The sequence below is a fragment of the Rhizophagus irregularis genome, chromosome 3 (genome assembly GCF_026210795.1).
Source record: "Rhizophagus irregularis chromosome 3, complete sequence".
NCBI classification, from domain to species: Eukaryota; Fungi; Glomeromycota; class Glomeromycetes; order Glomerales; family Glomeraceae; genus Rhizophagus; species Rhizophagus irregularis.
This window is the reverse complement of record NC_089431.1, coordinates 103927-119904: the sequence shown is the minus strand read 5'-3', so window position 1 is coordinate 119904 and position 15978 is coordinate 103927. Positions and strand designations below refer to the sequence as shown.

General features: G+C 27.9%; 2 protein-coding genes across 2 annotated transcripts; one reads left to right on the top strand and one right to left on the bottom strand.

Moving 5' to 3' along the window:
• Positions 1-3370: 3370 nt before the first annotated feature.
• Positions 3371-4398, top strand: OCT59_020075 (uncharacterized protein; the record flags this gene model as incomplete). Its single annotated transcript, XM_025317950.2, has 3 exons — positions 3371-3723; positions 3802-4115; positions 4196-4398. The coding sequence occupies 3 exons, from the start codon at positions 3371-3373 to the stop codon at positions 4396-4398; spliced, it is 870 nt and encodes a 289-aa protein (XP_025177209.1).
• Positions 4399-8832: 4434 nt separating this feature from the next.
• On the bottom strand, positions 8833-10429 carry OCT59_020074 (uncharacterized protein; the record flags this gene model as incomplete). The annotated part of the gene is made up of 1 exon (XM_066148927.1): positions 8833-10429. The coding sequence occupies exon 1, from the start codon at positions 10300-10302 to the stop codon at positions 8833-8835; it is 1470 nt and encodes a 489-aa protein (XP_065989887.1). The 5' UTR covers positions 10303-10429.
• Between the last annotated feature and the right edge of the window lie 5549 nt (positions 10430-15978).

Sequence of the window (15978 nt, the reverse complement as noted above, 5' to 3'; positions counted from 1 at the left end):
GAACTATGTACTGTATGTCCACGCACAATGATTGATCACGTGAATTTCTCTGTAATAACGTGACGTCATCCAATGAAATGGAGATTGTTAGCTTTCGAAAATTGTAATGTTAAAAAAAAAAAAGAAATTATATGTAAATGGGCCTTTAAAAATTATTTTTCTCCGAATTGAATTAAATGAATTATATGAAGTTTGGAAAAATTAAAAAAAATAAAATCTTCTAACTGATAACACTAAGCTATTTAAATTCTAAATACATAATCAATTGTTTTTCTTAAGGTGACGTCACCAATGACCAATGGGCGAAATTCATTGTATTGTGTTTAATTCAATGATAGTTAACTTAAATGTTGTTAATATTACGACTAAACACAGTCGGAAATTAATTTGACATTCTGGCAGAAATCAAATAAAGCTTTGAAGTTTGAACATTGATTCTTTTTTATTTTTATTTCTCAGGTGGTAAAGAACCCAACTTACCTAGGTGAAGCCCGAGGTATCACCCACTTTTCTTATTTTCTGATATATATTTGATCGGAGTTCCGATTGTATCTGAAAGTTTCAGATATGCAAAAATCATATATATCTTTTTTAATATGGAAATAATAATTTGCTAAAAAACGAAAGGTGAAAAAAGGATTAATAAAATCAACAAATAATGTAACATTAGAAAATTTTTTAAATGAATAATAAAAATAGAATTTAATTTTTATTTAAAGTTTCTGATAAGTCAATTGTATTGACAGTAAAATAAAAAGTTAAAAGTTATCGTTAAATTGCTTTGTTTAAAAAATTTTCTTAATTTAAATAACATAATTTGATATAAATTTCATAGTAAGATTCAGACCGGATTGTTAACGGGTAAAATGGGTTTGCTCATACTAATGCCGGTATGAAATCTGTGCCAGGTTACGCCGAATATATTAGCTTTAGAGTAAGGAGTGATGTTTAGCGTCATTTAGCGTCACATGATCACGTGCAAGCCCGAGTTCCAAAAACACTATTTATCTGAGGGACTTAGTTTTTTTTTGTGGTCCAAAAATTATTTGTCACCTGTTATTTGTCACCGAACTCGGCGTAACCTGGCAAAGATTTCAGACGTGCCATACTAATTCGGGCTGACGTCATGTTGAGTATATCATTTATATAAAGCGGTCTAACCGATTTAACCCGTTTTAACCCGTTAAGGTAAACAGTTATTTAACGGATAGATATCGGATAGCTTAATAGGCAACGGGTTTTTAATTAGTAGATTCTAATAACATTAGGTTTTAACACAATAAATTTTACAAAAAAAGACCAGACCGGTCTGAACACTAATATCACGTATATAAATAATGTAAGCTTATGCTTTTTTTCCTAAGCTAAATAAATATAAAATATTGCTCGAATGATTTTTTGATTCTTAACCATTCAAGAAGGCTGATTGAGTTATAAGGATCATAAAAAATTGCGAATAGTTTAATTATATATTGAAAAAAGGATTTTATCAAGAACCTTAAAAAGTTATCAAAGCATTCATCGGATGGTATGAATTACTGTGATGATGTGGCTTAGTAAAGAAATTACGCCACATATATAAATAATGTAAGCTTATGCTAAATAAATACGGGTTTTTAGGCTTATTTGATTATGATCTAATTTATTAAATTATGTAAATACTCTGCCACAATATTCGTTTGAATATAAAAAGCGTTATAATCACATCACTTGGTGTTAAGACGTAATACATTTTGTAAAATATTCTAAATTTTTGAATAAATCGAAATATATAATCTTTTACAACATCTCAAACTTTATAAAAAAAATAATTGAAAAAAAATGAATGTCAAAGCTCTTTTCACTAGTATTTTCGTGATCGTAATCATTTCGTCCCTAGCGTCAGTTTCTGAGGGTAAATAGTTAAATAAAGTATATTATTTTATTATTGTTTAATTTTCTTTTCCTTTTTTTAAAAAAAAAAATAATTTTATTTTCAAGCTCGACCGGATCCTGAAGGTAAATAATCAAATAAAGCTTATTATTTTTAATTCTTCTTTTCAAAAAAAAATAAATAATTTATTTTCAAGCTCAACTTTGTGCTCCTGAATGTTTTATAACCCGTTTCGGGTGCATGTGCAAAATTTTTGGTAAGTAATAAAAAATATCAGTAGTTTTATTGTTAAGCATATTTTTGTACTATTAGAGATTTTTTAAATAAAGTCAACTGACTTTTGAATCACGAAATTATTATTAAATTATTTAGTTTTTTTTTTTGTTATTTTATATTGTTAACGAAAGCTGAAATGAAATTTTGACGTTCTTATAATTCTAGATTCATGTCTGATATTCACTGTTTTAGTGGCTTTAAGCAAATTATCCTAATAATGAAAGCTTTGTCTAAAATTATATTTCCAAAATCTTTCAATCATTGTAGTTCACGTGATTCACGTGATTCATATAATAATCGTATTATTGGAACGCACCTCTGCACCCAAACTTTGATTAAATGATTTCATATATACAGAATGTAATTACAGTATATTTGTTGCACAAATAAATTTTTTAAGGGCGAGATTGTGACGGATTATTAAGTATTCGAATGAGCGAAATAAAATAAGCTTTAAATACGTTAAACGCAAAGCTCATATATTGACCAATTCATTAATTAGCCGGTTAAAGTTTTATTTTTTTGGACCAAACAACTTTTAATAAAGTTTATTACAAATTTTTGTTCCATAATGTCTAGAAAGCGGCAAAGTAAATAATAAATAAATAAATAAACAATAATATTATTATATTTACATTATTTCAGCGGAAAGATTGAATCTCTTTTATACTCCGTCAATGATAAATTCCATAACTCTATAAATGAAGATATATATATCTAATTCAACAAGTTATATCTTATCCTTTTATGACCACTGAATTGGAGGTTAACATGATTTAACATTCTTGAAAAAAATTTAGCCGACATTTGATAGATTGAAAACTTCTTAGAATTCTCATGTTTCTAGAATAATCAATGGATGAAAAATTATTCTATCATTCAATGCACCTGGGTATGACCAATCCATTATTCTATGTTTAATTTTTACTATAGCAGGTTAAAGCGATTTTAATTCTTTTGCAGATCACTCATATATTGATGACAAATGGCCAAATTACAAATTGATTTGATCATTTATAATTCGTCATAACCTGTATTCTGCCGATTTTTTATCATATAATCAATCATAAGATGAAAATACAAGGAAACAATTATGAATATTAGTAATTTCCCCCGATTATTGTCATTTTTTTTTATATATATAAATACAATAAATGGTACTAAAAACTTTTGTTTATAAAAAAGTATACAAATAATAAAAATCTTAATTCAAAATTCAAAATGAGCTCACAATTTAAAACCGTAACTATTGCTGGAGGCACGGGTAATTTAGGTTATCATATTGCTGAGGCCTTTTTGAACGATGGATCTTATGATGTGAAGATTCTTCGAAGGAAACCTAAAACCGAAAATGAGAAAGCTAAATTGTTAGCTTCTAAGGGCGCAGAAATTGTATATGCAGATTACGATCAAAAAGATGATCTAGTCAACGTCCTTAAAGGGACAGACGTCGTTATCAGTACTTTAAGTGATTCCAATGCGAATCTTTACGATAGCCAGACTCCATTGTTGGCTGCCGCCAAAGAAGCCTCTGTAAAGAGGTTCATCCCATCCGAATTTGGTTTCGAGTATAAGTACGGTATTTTTTATCTTTTTTTTTGTTAATGCATGTTGATGATAAATCTAATGAATTTTTTTTTATTATAATAAAGAGTCGGAGTTCATCAAATCACAGATGGTAAAATCAGATTTGAAGAAGAAGTAATAAAAAGTGGTCTTGAATATACAATTATTTATAATGGATTATTCCAAGAATTCCTTGGCTGGATTGGATTTGATGTCAAGAATAAAAAAGCTACGTTCTACGCGGATGGTAATAAAAAGTTGCATACTACTTCTTTATCTGATGTTGGTAAATATACCGTAGAGACACTTAAAATGCCAGAAGCTCGTAATTCCTTTATTAAAGTCGCTGGAGTTACCTTGTCATTAAATGAGTACCTTCAAAAGTTTGAAGAAATTTCTGGTGAGAATTACATCTTTTTTTTCTAACCCAATTTTTTTTTTAAAAAAAAACGTTGGCTAATAATTTATGTACTCATGAAGGCTCAAAATGGGAAGTTGTTGAAGATAAAGAAATAAAACATAGATACCAAAACAAGATCGATCCAATTCCTTCATTCGAGGAAAATTTCAAGGCCACCCTTGTGCAAAATGAGCAGTTTAAAGATTTAAATAATGATAAATTTAGTTTTACTCCTCGTCCAGTCACTGAAGTTATCGAAAAACTTGTGAAACAAGCGGCATAATTTTTTAGAAATTTCATGACGTCATGCTTCCTATTTTAACTAAATTATTGTTTTTATATCGTTTGAATTATTAAATATTATGTGTATTCAAATTATTTCTGAACATATTTTTTTTTTACAAATACTAATAAATAAAGTTTTAATATCTCCTTACGAAGTTTTAATTAGCAGTGAATCTCTTATTAATATTGATGTATTCTTTTAGGCTAACAGACTTGGAATTTTGAAATGTTCAGCACGTGTCAGATTAACATCACGATTTACTTGTATTACTTGTTAACGTTATGTTAACGTTAACATGGTGTTTCTCAGATCAATTATTCAAATAGTAAGGGTCTACTTATTGTCCGGAGCGTAACGAAGGAGTTATGCACTAACCGATTTGATAGTTAACCCACGTAATATTCCCACCTGCGTCATCCTTATTCTTCCTTTTTTGATTATATACTTTTTTGTAACACTGATAATTTGCTATTTGTCCTACACGAAAAAAATTACTCATTCCTTATGACATGTATCAGTGCTCTTGATGTCATGACTCATGAGTACATAATTTAAATAATTTTTTTTTAGGTTTTCTTTATCTTCCTTTTTTTAGGTCTCTGTCTAGGTCTTCTCTTTTTTTTATGCCCTTTTCTTTACGTCTTCTTTAGGTATGTGAGTTGTTGTGTGTAGGTTTGTGTGTGGGTTTTTGTGTGGGTGGTGTGTATGTTTTCTCTTGCTTTTCTCTTTCCCTTTCGTTGTCCCTTTCCCTTTCGTTGTCCCTTTCCCTTTCGTTATCCCCTTTCCCTTTCGTTATCCCCTTTCCCTTTCGTTATCCCCTTTCCCCTTCGTTTTCCCCTTTCCCCTTCGTTATCCCCTTTCCCCTTCGTTTTCCCCTTTCCCTTCGTTATCCCCTTTCCCTTTCGTTTTCCCCTTTCCCCTTCGTTATCCCCTTTCCCCTTCGTTATCCCCTTTCCCCTTCGTTATCCCCTTTCCCTTTCGTTATCCCCTTTCCCCTTCGTTTTCCCCTTTCCCCTTCGTTATCCCCTTTCCCCTTCGTTTTCCCCTTTCCCCTTCGTTATCCCCTTTCCCCTTCGTTATCCCCTTTCCCCTTCGTTTTCCCCTTTCCCCTTCGTTTTCCCCTTCGTTATCCCTTTCCCTTCGTTATCCCCTTTCCCTTTCCCTTCGTTATCCCCTTTCCCTTTCGTTATCCCCTTTCCCCTTCGTTATCCCCTTTCCCCTTCGTTTTCCCCTTTCCCCTTCGTTTTCCCCTTTCCCCTTCGTTTTCCCCTTTCCCCTTCGTTTTCCCCTTTCCCTTCGTTATCCCCTTTCCCTTTCGTTTTCCCTTTCCCTTCGTTTTCCCCTTTCCCCCCTGATCAATGTTGCTGCACCTCAACGTGGTGATCAGGTGACAACAAGTTTTTTAAAAGACTTGGCTAAGTCAGCAACAACATATACATAAGTAATAAATCGATTTGTTCACTTTATTAATTTATTAAATTGAATCATATAAACATGACTAAATAAATAATTTGATATATCTAACTTTTTAAGGCTACTTGATTTTGAATTATTGTGCAAAGTAACATTCTTAAGACTAGCACACTGAAGAAATTTTTAAAATTCAAATGATGATTTTCTATAATAATTTGCTATTTTTCGTAATTAATTTTTTTTTGTTTAATGTTAAATAAACGCGACGGACTTTAACGGTTACCATTTTCCTAGATATATATACTAGTTTCTTTCACTCGATAAATAAAAAAATATTATGGTTTAATTTTAGTTCAATCATTTTCGAAAATTTAGTTTCCTAAATGTTTTGATCGAATTTAAGTCCTGATAATTAAACAAAGCCGTATATTCCGGTTGTCATACTGTATATTGTGTTTAAAAGAGTTTTCATTTGTTTTATGTGTTAAATTTCCGACCTGAATACTTTAACAATATGGGATGGAGGTATGGAGCTATGGTTGAAAAGCCGGAACTCGGAAGTAAATGATAAATTGTAAAATTATTGCTTTTATAAAATATTATTATAGGTATTTGAAATATTTTTAAAATTATTTGCTTTATATATTATTGCTGTCTATACATATTTCAACAAACCTATTTTTGGTTTGTAATTATAGCGCATAAAATCCCCATAATTTATGAAGTAAATTGTTAAATTAAAATATAATTTTCGTTTGTATATTGTGAACCAAGGGTATGTACTGCTCCCATATCTATCTTTTCATATACATACATACTGTATATATACGTACTGTATTTTTATTTAACTATTCCTATCGTTGAATTAGTTCATATGCATTTTGTAAATAATTTTGTATTTGATATGATCTGAAACATTAGAGAATATTTAAATAAATTATCAAAATTTAGTTATAAACGCTGAATTGGTGTGTTCCGCTTATATTTACGTAGATGATGATCTGTGTTAAAAAAAATTTATTACGTCACATGATATTTAATTTATATATATAAGCTACAAAGTGATCATCTCACTTTTCTTTTTGCGTTAGATATACTGTATAAGGTAGTTTTTTATTTTAATAATCGAATTTTCTGAATTTTGAATTATTCGATTTACTCAACAAAAAACATTCTCTAAAAAAAAAAAAATTTTTTGAACAGAGATGGACTCTTTATTCTGGGGAATCTTGTGAAAATCCGAGGAAATATAACAAAAAATATTTAAATCATCATTAACATTAATGAATAATTCTTTATCAGAGAAAAATGCTATAGCATGATGTATTTTCTTATTTAAGACTAAAACCTCAAATAAGTTATTTTCTATTTCCAGTTTTTTTACGCTTACATAAATTAATATGAATAAGTTTCGTAATTCGTAACAGGTAAGGAGCAACATGATTTTTTTGAGATCACGTAATTTATAGAGTGAGTAAAATTAAATTCAATATTTAAATGATTTAACTAATAATTTCTTTTATTTTCTTTACTTTTTTTTTGATCGATCAAAGTTGGTCAATATGAGTAAGTCGAACTTACAAATCTGTAATAATAATAAAAATCCACCAAATAGATATGTAGTAGATATAATAGGTTTTTGTTGTTATTATTACCAATATCAACATTATTTCCATTCGTATGGATATTCGTAGAATAACAATATAATATCGATATGGGTAACGAAATATGCAATGGACAATTTCTAAGACGTGCTGCAATTTATGTAAGTATAGTAAAATACGCGATGATTTTAAGTGTCATTTAAGAAAATATTTATTTTTTCTTTAACGAGTTGTGTTGGCAATTTCTTCGTTGGTAATTATTATGACAATATTTTTTAATAATGTCACTAGATGATTGTATCGTACAGTGCGAACATATAAGGATATATAATAAAATTATTTTGTTTTATTTTGTTTGATATATAGTTTCTGACGAGTGTTTTGGTTGCCGAATTAGGTAAGTCTTACTTAATTGTCAATAATAATATTTTCTACCTGATTTAATTATTTTTTTTAGAACTATTGAAAATGAAGTATTATCAAGATGATGAAAATAATATTAAATTAAGTTTCGAATATTATAGTCAATTATTTAAGTACAGTAATTAATATTTTATTTACATTATTATATGTTGTATCTTGGTCTGCTTTTATTTATATTCATATTATATAAATACTTGCTATGGGAAACTACTATAATTAATAAATTTTATTATCCAATTTGTTTTTTTATTAATAATGCAATACTATAATAAATTAAGTATATCATTACATGATAAAGAAATCATGAAAAATTCTTTGTTTAAACAATTCGTAAAGATTTTTGATAAATAGTTAAACTATTTTAAAAATTTTGATTTTTCTTTTCCTCGATGTTTAATGATTAATTTTCAATCTGTAGTCTAAAACTTTAGAGTAACACTAATTTAAATTATCTAGGATGTAATCCAAACATCAATTTACAAATAAATGAAAAAAAAATTTTAGAAAATAGTTTAGTCAAGATATTTATCTCAGAATTCAGATAACCGTTAATATCTGACGGATTTTTGAATTCTAAGTCCACTACTACTACACTAGGAAACCATTGAAGTCCGGAGCGAAAGAAACTAAAATTTGCGATTTCATTGGCTGACGATCACGTGGCTGACAGTCGCGCAATTTTCATATTTTGCATGAATATAATTAAATAGTTCTTCGCTTCGCTCCGGACAATTACGAATCATTTTGCCACTTTAAAATCACTTTTTTAAGAAATTTTTGAAAATGAATCTTTGTTTACAATTTAAGAAAATAAAAAAGATAATAAATTTTTTCTAAACATGTTTTTATTAAATTTAGTTCAGTTTAAAAAAACTTTTATTGCAGCTATTTCTAATTTAAGTATCAATAGCATACCATCTAACTAAGTTTATTATAAGTATTTAACCTTAGAATTTATGAACAAAAATAAATAAAATACATTAAAAAAAAATCAATAATAATAAAATTCACCCTTTTCTTCTTCTTCATATTCTATAGTTCTAAATTTAATAATACCTAAATTTTCATATTTTTCAATTATTTTCCTATTTTCTTCAAAATCATCTAAATCATAAGTATAATCATCTTTAATATTAATTAATGTAAGCAATTTTTTTGGTATTCTATTCTTCCAACTTATAAAAAAACATTCTAAATCTTCTGATGATATACCAGTATATGATTCGTTGAATATTTTTAATTCACAAAAATTATTTGGTGAATAATTTGCAACAATTTCAAATATTTCTTTCTCAGTTAATAATCCTTCTCCACACCATATTTTAATACTTTCTAATTGTTGACAATTAATAAATATGGTTTTTAATACATCTGATTCACCATTATTAAATATTGCAGAAAGATTTTTAAGGTTTGGGCAAAACTTAGCAATAGATAAATTAAAAGCTTTATCACTTTCACTTATATGGAATTTTTTGAGGTTTTTTCCATTATTTTCTAAAAATTTTATTATGTACTCAGGTTTTGGGCATTGATAAGGAATTTTTAAAGTTTGTAACTTTGAAAAATTAACATACTGCAACGTTCTAAAATTTTCAAAATCTTCTCCACCAAGGAATGAAAATATAAATTCTTGTAAATTTGGAAATAAACTGACAAATGAAAATGGTAAATTATCAAAATTACCATAAAGATATAATTTTGTTATATTAGAGTGATTTTTTAAAGCAGGTATGATGTTTTCCCAACTTACATCAAAAGTTGATAATGTTAAATTTTTTAAATTATTTTGTAAAGAAATCATTTCTTTTAACTCATTTGAGGCATCATGATCCTGAAAATCTATAGAGAGTGTTTGTATATTGTGACATACTTTAGATAGCTGATGAAAAAAACTAGAAGGAAGATTTGAACTGCAATATAATTCTGAAAGATCTTTTACTCCAGGAAAATAAGGAAAAGAAAAATTAATATTATAATAATAGCGATAGGATAATTTTTTTAAAGAATAAATTTGACTTGCAAACATTTTAATCATTTCATTCATGACTAAATAATTTCTATCTTTTAAGCTTAATGGACTAATAAGTGGTTTGTCTTTAAAGGCATTATCAACCATTCTATTAATTTCACAAATTGAAAGAGCCCTGAAAAATGCTGCATAATTAAACAGAGGTTGCTTTGATGTAGGTGTTGAAATAAAAATTTTATTTTTATGTAATAGCTCTTTTGATTCATCTGGAAGACAAGCAAATAATGTACTAATAATTGATGATTCTATTCTAAGTGTATCGTGTTGTTGAAAAGAACTTTTAAAATTCCAAATATTTTTCCATAAAATTCTAACAGAAATTTCACACCAAAGACGATTGACTAACAAACATGAATGTAAGGTAAGTTTATCTGCCTCTAAGTATTCAAAAATCTCATTTAAACAGTCAGATGGAAGTTGACAAGTCATTTTATTATAATTTCGAAAAAAAGAAAACTTTAATGATAAAACTTATAAATAATATAAAAAGAAAAATTACAATACAGTGTAATAAATATGGAGTTTTTTTCGGATGTACTGTACATCATATTAACGCAACAATTTTCTTTTGCCAATCGGTGCTATAGTTTTATTTTATTTTATTTGCACGTCCGAAATGTGGGACAGCACAGCCTGACAGGTTAGGCCGATCACAGTGACAAATAACGGGTGACAAATAAGTTTTGGACCACTAAAAAAATTGTCCCCCCAGATAATTAGTGTTTTTGAACTCGTGCTTGCACGTGATCAGGTGACGCGTAAACATAAAATAGTTGTGATCGACACTAACCTGGACCAGATCACCAGAAGGTCTAATTTGTGTAATGCAAGTATTATTTATATACTGGCTAATCAGGAATATAGGCCGATCATGTTCCGATTCTAAAGTAAAATTTTACTTTTCCAGTTAGCCAGGATATAATTGATTTATCCCTTCCATTTACACAATAGTAAGTGTTTATAGTATATCGTGAATATAAATAGTATATTTTATTGTTGAATCTTATTTTCTTTCACTTGGTTTTTTTTTCATTTAAAAGATTGAACTATTACTATTACACTTGAAAAATAATATTGAGATTACGAATAAATTAAAAGAAAGTTTTTCTCATTTGGAAAATGCAAATCTTTCTGAATTATTCAAATTTTCAAATCCGTCTATTATAGTATAATCAATAGTTAATTTTTACTTGCAAAATCTACTAGGAACGGATAAATAAATACATATAAAATTTGCTACCCAGTAGGTATAATAAATAATTTCTTAAATAAATTTATTATATATGAATAAACATAAATAAAAATATCAAATTCAAAATACTGATTTTAAATAAAATGAGCACTAAAAAATAAAAAATAATAAGTAGAGATTATTAATTAACCAAATATTTTAGTTTTTTTTTTTAATTTATTCTTACATACAGTGATACAGCCAGCATGTAGTCATCGATTAATTCTTAATTACGCTAGATAGTATACCAAATCCCAGTCAAAATTATAAGTATTTTCATTAACTGACCGACTACCTAAATAATTATTTTTCACGTTCAAGTTAATTTATTGTAATAAAAATTTATTGTAATAAAATAATAAATTTTTTATTAGTGAACGTACTTCTATAAAATTGCGTATATATATAAAATGAGCTATAAACTAATTTTCCGGGAGCTAATAATTGTCTCTCAAAATTTAAATTATTATTTATATACTGTATATTATTGAAATTGCGTATCTGGTGATAAATTTTGACTAAAGGACTAAAATTATGATTTCATTATATACAATTATGGTTCAAGTATAACGCGAGAGTACAACCTTCCATTATCAGTTATCACGTGAATAAGTTTTGAGGATTCGATCGTATCTATTTGATGACGACATGAATATATTCAGATTATGAAATTCTGTCGAATTGTCTAGCAGAAAAAAATATTTGCACTTTGCTGATAGTGAGAATATCGATACCCGTTGAAATATTTCGTCTTGTTCGACACTCATATTTATATACACTCTTTATTACTTAAAATATTGTAATTAGCGTAAATAATCATAAAATATATACCTACAAGTCTACGTAAAAGGTCAGGTTCAATTTGTGTACAGCCAGCCAAAAGCTAACAGTAAAATTTTTTGACAGTTTTTATATATTTGAGTCTTGTCTTTTCCGGCGATATACAAATTTTATTGCAATTATTGAAAAAAACGATCATGTGATTAGTACTTTTTAGTAGCCAATCGTCCATCCAGATTTTCCCCTTAAACAAGTTATGTTTTGTACGTTAGTGATACACAAATCTTGATCACTTTATTATAAAATAATCAAATGACAAATTGGTTGTATCAGGTATATACCAGTATACAAAATAAGATATATTATAATTATAGTTAACTGGACCAATATTTATGTCTCTATCTCCCTTGTAAATAGAAAATAAATAATAGTTATTTGATAGGGGTTAGAATATCACCGAACTGCGAAGCAGTTCGGATGATATTTTGACACCCCTATCAAATAACAAAATTTAAGCGTCTGATGTCATTCATTAATTCCTCAGATTTCACATGACCATATAATTTGTCCAATAATTTTGATGTAAATCACGTATCACGCCGTTTCTCAAAAATATATATCAAAAAGGGTATATTGATATTTCATCTTGTATAGTTAGTTACGAGTAGATTAAGTAGAATACGAAGGTAATAATACTTCAAGTGTTTAGATTTTCATTTATTAACACTAATGAAGTATTGTTTCAAAGCAAAAATAAAAAAATAAATTACAAATCAGCCTATTAATAATGTCAATTTCAATATAATCGTGAGTTATCTTATGTTTAACTTTAATAACTCATAATTATAATACAAAAGACAAGCCACTAAAATTCTACGAATTCTATTTAAAATATATTATATGATAAAAGGATCATGTGATTCTTGCTGATCGAAAAAACAATTCATGAACGACTTCAAAAGAATAGAGTAGAGAGAAATTGATCAAACAAAAAAACACTAGTGCAAAAAAATATATTAATAATAAGTTGTAAGTAAAAGTAAGTAAAATGCAATATAAAAAGTAAAAAGAAAATTCCTCCTCGTGATTTTTATTAATCCAAATATTTTGTTTGGAATAAATCCTGGTTGCTTTTAAAATACAATCCACAAAAAGTGAACAAATCCAGCGGTCCCATGATAAAAGTGCTGTCTATAGAAAAAGAAAAAACTGAAATTAGCCTCTAATATAAGTATATGATGTTGAATCGAGCCAGTGGTGGCGGGCGATGGTGGTTGGACGATTATGTCATTATGTGGATATGATTATCAGTAGGAACCTTATCAATCTTGATACTAATAGAATCTTCTGCGTCCAATAGTGTACATTCGAGTTCTTCCTTAACGTTAATAGATTCATGAGACTTGTTGATAAATATTTCCATCTTTTCGTCATTCAGTCTTTGGTAGGAATAGCTACTTTCAATAACTTGATTTTATGTATAGGAACGCTAAAAGACGCCTTCCCGGAGATGCGAAATCTTCACAGAAGTTCACATTTCGTCGGAGATATCAAATATAAATCTATCCGTAACTTCCTCACCTAAAACAAGACAAAGTGCCATGATGTAGAAATACCTGCAATCACGAAAAGAAAATTTTTGAGAAAATTGAATTATAATTAGTCCGAAGTGTAACGAAGGACTATATATTATTCGTATCGGTTTCACAAATGTCCTGTTGTCCGTCCGGCGCGTGATGATGTACAATGATAACTGCGCTTCGGACTTGATAACGGTCTCCGTTTCCTAGTATATATAATATGGACACAAATTTATAAACTAGTCTAAAAATATGTATTTATAGTCTGGCATTCGTAATATTTGTAAAGTATATAAATTTGTTACACTTAATCATGAGTCATCTTTGTGTAAATTTACGCAATTTTTTATACTCATCATATAACTCAGAAGTTATTAAATAGGAAATTATCAGTATGACAATTAAGGAGTTGTGGTATGTTATAATATCAGTCATAACTTATGACTCATGACCATCTCAAAAAAAAAAGTATATAAGTACCTTTACCTATACTTCGTCCTTTATGTGTGTGTGGGAGGGTGTGTGGTGTGTGGTGAGGGTGTGTGGGAGTGTGGGTGTGTGTGTGGGGTGTGTGTGCGTGTGGTGTATGTTTTGTTTTCCCTCGCTCTTTTTCCTTTTCCTTTCCCTTTCCCCTTCCCTTTTTTTCGAGGTCCTGATCAATGTTGCTGCACCTCAACGTTGGTGATCAGGTGACAACAAGTTTTTTTTAAAGACTTGGCTAAGTCAGCAACAATATAAGCCGTGATCATTTTTTATCAAATAATTATTTAATTTAAAAATGTAAAATGTAAATAAATTGCCCAACCATTATACTTAAAATATATTTGAAAATGTTAGCTCTTAAACAAATCACATAATTTAATCGTTAATAAGCTTTAGTATTTCATTATCATCATCACAAATGTACAGTATTTATATTTAATATTGAATCTTTAATAATAAAAAAAAATTTTATGTAAAAAAATATGTGAAGTCAATGAATAACTAGCAAGATAGGTGCACATGCTTGGAAATATTGAATTTGAATAGGGTTACAGTATATTTCGCCGAAAGCCATTTCGCCGAAGGGATGTTTCGCCGAGCCACTTCGCCGAATCGTCCATAGAAATGATAGCGATTATCACTCTTATAAAAATATTAATCACGCAATGAAAATAAATTTTTTTTTAAATATTCTGGTTTACACTCGAATATACAAATAACAAATTTATAAAATAAAACTTAGACGTTGAATAATATCTTCGATTCTTGATCGAGTACTTTAATATTTCATTTTTTAGTTTCTATTTTACATTTTTTTTGTCACGTCACCTATTTTTGCAATAAAAATAACAATTAAACAAAAATTCTTTTTATTTTTAAGTGTCTTTTCTTCTATGATATTATCACTTTAACATTCAAGTAACATATTAATTGTTAAGCAATAAATAAATAACTTTATTTTCCTGATCATTTATTCAGTAAAAAATGATATAAAATTAGCTAATTCAAAAATTTTTCTAGAAAAGATTTCTTTATATATTTAGTATAAAAACAATAAAATAAACAAATGTAATAAATAATGTTTCGGCAAATGTCCATTCGGCGTAATGGCGAAATGACTTCGGCGATAATATTGGAAATTAAAAAAACTAATAAGAATTTTGAGAAATCAAACCATTATAATTTAAAATCCGTTAATGAAGATAATTAATCTTGTTGATTACAACAAGAGTGACAAGACTTTCGAGTGGGTACCTTTATCAACAAACTATCATGTGTTAAAGAATTCCTGTGTAACGAGTAGCTAGATTAACCTGTAAATAATTTTGATAATAGCCAGAAACAACAGTTGCCGATATATTTCCTTTCGGTTTCGGTTTTCCTTAAACCAACTAAATTTTTTTTTTTTGTTTTTTTTCGGTTACCGTTACGTAAACCGAAATTCGATTTTTTTTTCTTTCCATTTTCCGGTTTTGTTGTTTTAAATTTAAAAATCTTACAAAAATTCTGTGAACCTAATATTACACTATATTTGAATTCACATTCTATCACTTATCACTTTGATACCCCTTATTTACGTTTAACAATATCATTATATTAAAATTCATAGTAAATACAAAAAAGAAATATCATCGGCAATTTGCTGTATGTATACAAAATTTTTTTTTAATTGATCAACTAGAACTAATTTTTAAAAAATCCCGTTTAAGGGATAGTGAAGTTGATATTTTTAAAAGCCTATCCTTTATTTGAAAGAAAATTAATTATAGTTTTTAAAAATTCTATGTTTAGTAAGTGATGTACAAAATAATTTAAAAAGAATTATTTCTCTTTTTTCCGCATAAACTTTTTATGCATGAAGATCATTGTTTAATTAAGTAGTTTTTTATAGATATTCAGAATGCCATGAGGTTATTACACATATATAAAGACAAAAAGCAAAAAAAAAATCTTACCACTTTACGCACAATTTTTCTTTTATACGGAATTGTTACTCTATATAAAAACCTATTACTCGAGAAATAATAAAAC